Consider the following 7,438-nt stretch of genomic DNA (forward strand, 5'->3'; position numbering starts at 1 on the left):
AGAGCTCCGAAGGCATGATGGGTCTCAGAGTCCAAACCCAAGCCCAGGTCCTCCTTACCTTAAGGCAGACCCTCTGTCCCTGTCTTGGGTTGCCACCCATCACATGCTGATACAGATTCAGGGATGGGGTGGGGAGATTTGCTAGGAGGGCCAGCATTGAGAGTAGAAGCAAGCCAGTCAATCAATACATATTTTTTAAGAGCCTACTCTCTGATAGTCACAGTAGATAAAAGCCAGAAACCCTGGCCAAGGGGCTTATGTTCTAATGTGGAGACAATAAGTACAAGATAGGAATGTTGTAATTAATATAAATTGACTGAGAAGACTCCTGGGAAAAGCCTCTAGCTGAGCCTGGAAGATAAGCAGAAGCTGGGAGATGGAGGCAAGGAGGAGGAAGAGTAGTCTAGATTTAGGGGACATCCAGTATCAAGGCACAGAGTGGCAAGATTGGGGGGAAGGCTCTCTGGATTATATGGGGGGGGTGAAGTAAGAAAACTGGAAAGGGCTAAGTGGTAAAGAACTTTTTTCGAAAGCAACTACAGAGTAGGGGTTTATTCAAAAACAGGATGATATATTCACAGCTGAACCTTAGGAAGATCAGAGGCGGCTAAGTGGTATAAGGCTGGGGTCCCGAGCCCTGAAGACGAGCTCAAATCCAAGCAAAGACAATTCCTGGTTGTGTGATCCTGGCAAGTCACTGTACCTGCCTCAGATTCTGTAAAATGAGGATGATTAATAGCACCTACCTCACATGAGATAATATTTATAAAACATTTTTCAAATGTTAAAATGCTATATAAATACTAATTTATTATTATTGAAATTACTGGGGCAGCTAGGTGGCACAGTGGATAGAGCACCAGTCCTGGAGTCAGGAGGACCTGAGTTCAAATTTGGCCTCAGACACTTAATAATTACCTAGCTGTGTGACCTTGGACAAGTCATTGCTTTTTAGGGATATTTTTTGGGCAAGGCAGTGGGGATAAGTGACTTGCCCAAGGTCACACAGCTAGGTAATTATAAACTGTCTGAGGTCAGATTTGAACTCAGGTCCTCCTGACTCCAGGGCCTGTGCTCTATCCACTGTGCCACCTAGCCACCCCAAACAAGTCATTCTTAACTCCATTGCCTTAAATAAAATTTTTTTTTAAAATGATGATGATTTTAGGAAGCTGAGTGGAGGATGAGGAGGAAGTCTGAGGTGATGAAAGTCTGTACTTCTAGTGTGACAGTGTTAGTGGAGAGAAGGGAAATGTGAAGGGGAGATATCGTGAAGGTAGAAAAAACAAGAAGTGAAGATGAAGTTAGAAGCCTAATGACTTGGAGAGGAAACTGAGAAGAGAATAGGGATTGGGAGGGAAAGACAGCTATTTTGGGAAGGTTATTTGGTCAGAATCTGGAATATCTTGACTTCTGCTTTCTTCCCAGTCTTCTTTCCTTAGTCTTTCCTCTTCCATCCAAGACTTCATGTATTGTGTGAATGGGCAGCCCACATCAGCCTGTACCTAACCTGGACCAGGCAGCTTCAGTGAAGGATGAAGAGTCACTCTTTCTCACTGGGTGATCTCATCCTTGTAACCACACTGGGACCCCTTCTACCTTTGGGCACTTCTGACCTTCTCCTTTCAAGATGCTTGAGTCTGACATGAATAGCAATGCACCTCAACCATGCTTTATCCCTAGGCTTGGGAACATCATCTGTTGGACTGGGAAAGAATGGGTTTCCATATAAGAGTTGTTTTAAAAAAAAAGTCTCCATATTAAACTTATAGAGATCACCCAGAAGCCAAAGGAATAGAATAAGAACAGATAAAAGGTGTTTCTTTTTCCTTTTTTCTGCAGATGAAGTGAACCAGTACCCACCTCCTATGCTTCTAGAAATTTGTGAGGGATTTAATCGAGGTGACAGCCGGAGAAAAGCAGCCTTGACTCAGAGGTAGGCTCTGCCCGGACTTGGATTGCATGTGGAAGGCATTCCTCTGACTAAGAACTGTGTGGGCACTCTTGGGAGGTCGAACTTTAGAACATCCTTCATCTTTGTCGCAAGCTTGTCTCCCAAAACACCAGGTCCTTCCCTTCTAGCAGCTCCTCACTACCTCTCAGCTATGCTTCCTAATCCATCCTAAGACATTAGTCTTTTTTTTTTAGAATGGCTTCAGTCTTCCTTTGTGAGCTTATTACGTTTTCTCTGCAACATTTCAGGTGCCGTCTTTGAGCTTTCCCCCAAACTGTCCCACCCACCTCATTACTGGTTCCCCAAAGCCTCATTTCCCTTCCCTTGAAAATCTTCCCTGATTTAATCCCCCCTTCTTTCTCATGTCCTCATCTTGTTCAGATTTCCTTGTAGATTGCTTTGTTATATATTTGTAAACATATGGTTCCCCCCCTCCCCCAGTGAACTGAAAGCACCTCAAGGGCAGGGATTGTTGCACTTCTGGTTTTTGTGTTTCTAGAACAGTGGATGTTTAGCCTTTTTTGTGTCATGCTCACCACCTCCACTCCTGGCAGGCTGGTGAAACTGATGAACACTTTCTTCTTAGAATAATGATTTAAATTATCCAAAGAAATGCTAAATTTCAATTAGAAATGAGTGAAAATAAAGATAGCACTTTTTTCTCACTCAAGTTCGTAGATCTGAAAATCCAACTACAAAATGAGCTGGACCCCAATTTTGGATCTCCTACCCTAGAGAGACTAGCATAGGGCATGGTGCACAGTTAGAGCTTAATTAATATTAAATTGATTTGAATGTTAAAGAGCCTGTCTTCCTCATGAAAGGTGATGGGTAATAAAATATGTAAGACTCTTATATCTTAAAAAAGATTCTTTCCACAGGCAGAACTTTATCAGGTTCAATGAGTCTGACTCCGGAAGACCTTGGAAAGCACCTAAGATAAAAGACCCTTCTCCAGGGACAAGAGGAAGAGTTTCTCAAATCGCCAAAACTGGCAGAGAAGACATTGAGTTTCATTACAGACTCGAAAAAAATTTAATGGAAGCTCCACAAAGGACAGAAAAAATTGGAGATGAAACTACTGACCCTGGTAAAGAACAAAAAAAAACCCCAAGCAAACAAAACCCCACAACTCACTTTGGTTCTTGTTGTTATAGGGCTGTTTTTTTCAAGGTATCCATTTAAAGATAATCTCATTGACATCTGGCATTTGGTCTGTAGATTATTACAATTCATGTCTGATTCATTCTTCATGACTACCAACTCTGCCTCACTCAAATCCAAATCATTTGCATATCAAGACATCACCTTCCTGAAGTCATTGGTCCACTTCAAGAACCAAGGACAAACAGCATTATAATTCACACTCATAGTTTCAAACTCCAGGGGCATCATATTCACATATGTAGATAATGAATATCTATTAGGAAAATACACAAAGGCTTCCTTTAGCTTTTAATTAATTAACTTCAGTTCCACAAGTGTATTTCAAGTCTTGACTGTTCAAGGCTCTGTGATAGAAGACAAAAAGAAAAAAGAGATCAAGGGAGAAAGCCCTAATGTCTGACAATATGGGTAAGGGATGTCAGAGAGCAAGGTTTCCATAGAGTTAAACTTTGGAGGGCTCTAAGACTTCTAAAGGTGAATCCAGGCACAGGGAGATAGTCTTTGCAAAGGTAGAGAAGTGGATGCAATGATGAGTTTGGAGAAGAGTAAGGATCCCTGACTGACTGGAGGGTAGAGAATGTCAATCAGATTGGAAGAGGGAGGCCAGAGTCAGATCTAGCCGAGGAATGCAAAGAAAGACAAATGACAGTTCCTGTCCTCTAGGAGCTTCCAGTCTAATAGGGAAGGCAATATTTAAATAAGCTATGGGAAGGATATACTAGAGTTAATCAGCCAAGGGAAGGCACAAGAGTGAAGGGGAATTGGGAAAGACTTCCAGTAGAAGGTGGAATTTTAGATGGGACTTGAAGGAGGAAGTCATTAATGATGTTGGGATATAAATTATGAGATGGTTCTCTATAACTTGTATTTATTGCTGTCCAGAATCTATTACATATACTCGCACATAGACTATATACATATCCACACACACACACACTCACATACATGTAAACCACATATATATCTGTTTATACTTAAGTAATTATATTTCACCGCCTCAGGGGATATTTATATATTCATGCATGGAGCTTATAAAGAGCCTGAAAGAACTTGGTTCAGGCATGTCTCTGACATAGTCTAGGTTGAACCTAGACATGTCACTTAACTTCTCTAGGGTCACAGAAACTCTGTGAGAGTGTTAATTTGCAGAACTGAAATGGGAAAGATGTCTGATGGAGAAAAATACATTTTATATAGAAAGTTGGAGTGTCAAAAGACTTAATTTGTTGTGACTTTAGGAAGACATTGTCCAGGAACCTAGTGCCAGCTTTTATATCATAGGAATTTCATTTGCCTCTAATTGATATCCACCCTACTAGAAGAGAATCAGGTTATGTCAAAAAAGAATATATAGTTATACGTCCTTGAAGGTATCAGAGGGCTGGACAAGTCTGGGATTTAGGTCGAAGAAAGGGAAAGGCTAATTGAGACAGTCAAGTGAGGCATGATCATTCACTGAGAATGTCATAGATCTGTCAACCTGTTACTTTTATCTATGTATCCATGTGTCTATCCATCTGTTCATTCATTCATTGATTTATCTGTTTATTTTAACAGATCCTTGTTCCATGAGTAAGGATGCTGGGATGTGTCATGACTATGTCTTGAAGTGGTATTATCATCAGGAACAACACGCCTGCCATATGTTCTGGTTTGGCGGCTGTGGTGGCAACCAAAACCGATTTGAAACCAAGGATGACTGTGAGTTCCTGTGTGTCCCATTAGCCCAGGGATGAGAAAATCATCCAAGTCCTCGATACTGTCCAGAGGCTCAAAGGAAGAACAACAGGGTTGAAGTTCAGATGTCAAGAGTTTGATGACGGCATTGTGTGAGGATGGGTTTTGAAATAAATATCTGTTGTATTTAAGTGGAAAAAAATGCAAAAAAGGTATATTTTTCTAATAACTCCTTATATTTGTTGAGCAATTTAAAACTTATCAAGCACTTTTATTTAGTTATTTAATTCAAGAAATATCAGGTGTACACAAGAGCTAGATGCTGAGAGAAGACAGAAAGTTTAAAGGTCTCATTCCTACCCTCACTGAGCTTACAGTCTTGAAGGCAGATATGAACAAACACTAATTCTAATACAAAATAAAGTACACATTCTTATTTCTTCATTAAAATAGCCCTATGATGAAAGCCATGAAGGTATTATTTAGGTCCTTCTACGTTTTCCAGGTACAGACACCAGAGCTCACCTAACTGAAGTGCTCAAGGTCAAACACCTCCTAAGCAGTAGAGCTGGGACTATAATTTAGGTCTTTTATCTCCCTAGTCACCACTATAATTTGCTACCATTTATTGGTCCTGTTGATTTAGTCCTTTCAGAAATGTATATGTGTGTGTGTGTGTGTGTGTGTGTGTGTGATTAAAATGCCTAAAAAGCAATGAAAAAAGACACAGTTTCTAAAAATAGTACATTTCTTAAACATAGACTTACCCCACAAAACTAAAGGACAATAAATAAAATGATGGTGAGCAGTGGAGTCTCATTAGAAGATGAGTTAGAAAATATTTTTATGTCTAAAGACTCAAGAACTAACATCAAATATGGCTTCATGGTAGGTGGTATAGGTATTCACATGAACTGTACCCCCATACCCTTCCAAATACCTTAAAATAATGATGCTAAACAAATTGTAGAGCAACAGAACCCACAAAAAGATGGAATAAAACGATGTTTCCAAACGCAAGACAAATTAGAAGGACCAACAGGAAAATTTGTTATATCAGGGAGAGGGGAGTACAGTCCAGTCTAGGCCCCCAGCAAATCAGAAGCAGACCTTGGGGCAATGTCAGTTTTCAGGCCTCTCAGTCCACAGAAGATAAGGGGATTAAACTGATCAAAAGTAGATTACAGAGTTCTCTTTGCTAGCACTGAGACAGAACTCTGTTGCTTTGTCCATTCTCAATCCAGGTCACAGACCTGGGTGGCAGTCCCAAGGCAAGGAGGAACATTAGCACACCAGAGCTTGTGGTCTCAGGGGAGTTCTGACCCTTCTCATAGTTCCAGAGCTGAAAAGAGGGCTTGTGGTTCCTCAAAGACAAGAGTACAGATCAAGAATGTAGTAAACACATCTCCTTAGATCATGCCACCTTAAAGAATTGAAAATTTACAGGTCCGTAGAAGTATCTCTGAAAACAGCTGCATAAAACCCCAGAAGCTTGGGATAGTATTCACTCCACTCTGAAAGAAGAGTCCTACTTTAACAAAGAGTTTAAAATGTAGTAATAGGTTGGGGAAATGAGTAAATCACAGAGAAAATTGACCATAAAAAAATTTCTATGATAAGGAAGATCAAAATACACACTTAGAAGAAGATAACAAAGTCAAATTTCCTTTATCTACTTCCAAGAAAAATATGAATTGGTCTCAGGTCATGGAATGGATCAAAAATGATTTTGAAAATCAAGTAAGAGAGGTAGAGGAAAAATTGGGAAGAGAAATGAGAGTGATGAAAAGAAATCATGAAAAATGAATCAACATCTTGGTAAAAATGCTAAAGAAAATAACACCCTAAAAAACAGACTAGGCCAGAAGGTAAAAGGGGTTAAAAAATTCAATGAGAAGAGAATGTCTTAAAAAGCAGAATTGTCCAAATTGAAAAGGTGATACAAAAACTCACTGAAAGAATTAATTGTGTAAAAATTAGCATTGATTAAATGAAAGCTAATGACTTTTGAGAAACCAAGAGTCAATAAAACAAAATCCAAGAAGAAAAAAAAAAGACAATGTGAAATTCCTCTGTGAAATCTCATCTGATTTGAAAAATAGATCTAGGAAAAATATTATAAAAATTATTGTACTGCATGAAATCCATGATCATAAAAAAGAGCCCAGATATCACCTTTTAAGACACTATTAAGGAAAACTTCCCTGATACTCTAGAACAAAAAGGTAAAAATAGAAATCAAAAGAATTCACTATCACCTCCTAAAAGACATCCCCAAATGAAAACTCTCAGGAATAATTTAGCTAAATTCCAGGGCTTTCAGATCAAGGAAAGAATATTATAAGCAGCTAAAAAGAAACAATTCAAGTATCATGGAGCCACAGTCAAGCAAGCTTTAGTAGATTCTATATTAAAGGCCTGGAGGGCTTGGAATATGATTTTCAGGAGGACAAAGGAGTTAGGATAACAACTACAAATTACTTATTCAGCAAAACTGAGTATAATCCTTCAAAAGAAAAAGTGGATATTCAAAGAAATGGAGCACTTTCAACATTCTTCATGAAAAGATCAGAACTGAATAGAAAAATTTACCTTCAAATGCAATACTCAAGAGAAGAATAAAAAGGTAGATAGGTAAGG

At 39.1% G+C, this 7,438-nt stretch overlaps 1 protein-coding gene across 1 annotated transcript in view; it reads left to right on the forward strand.

Annotated features, from left to right (window-relative positions):
• LOC141494023 (collagen alpha-4(VI) chain-like) overlaps positions 1 to 4,857 on the forward strand; it is a gene marked incomplete at its 5' end in the record, with an annotated part of 103,895 nt that extends 99,038 nt beyond the window's left edge. Inside the window, 3 exons of the mRNA XM_074195212.1 lie at positions 1,843 to 1,936; positions 2,836 to 3,044; positions 4,679 to 4,857. Coding sequence (XP_074051313.1) covers positions 1,843 to 1,936; positions 2,836 to 3,044; positions 4,679 to 4,857 — 482 coding nt within the window. The remainder of the gene's footprint in view (positions 1 to 1,842; positions 1,937 to 2,835; positions 3,045 to 4,678) is intronic.
• Positions 4,858 to 7,438: the final 2,581 nt, after the last annotated feature.

Source organism: Macrotis lagotis, chromosome 7 (genome assembly GCF_037893015.1).
Source record: "Macrotis lagotis isolate mMagLag1 chromosome 7, bilby.v1.9.chrom.fasta, whole genome shotgun sequence".
Taxonomy (NCBI): Eukaryota; Metazoa; Chordata; class Mammalia; order Peramelemorphia; family Peramelidae; genus Macrotis; species Macrotis lagotis.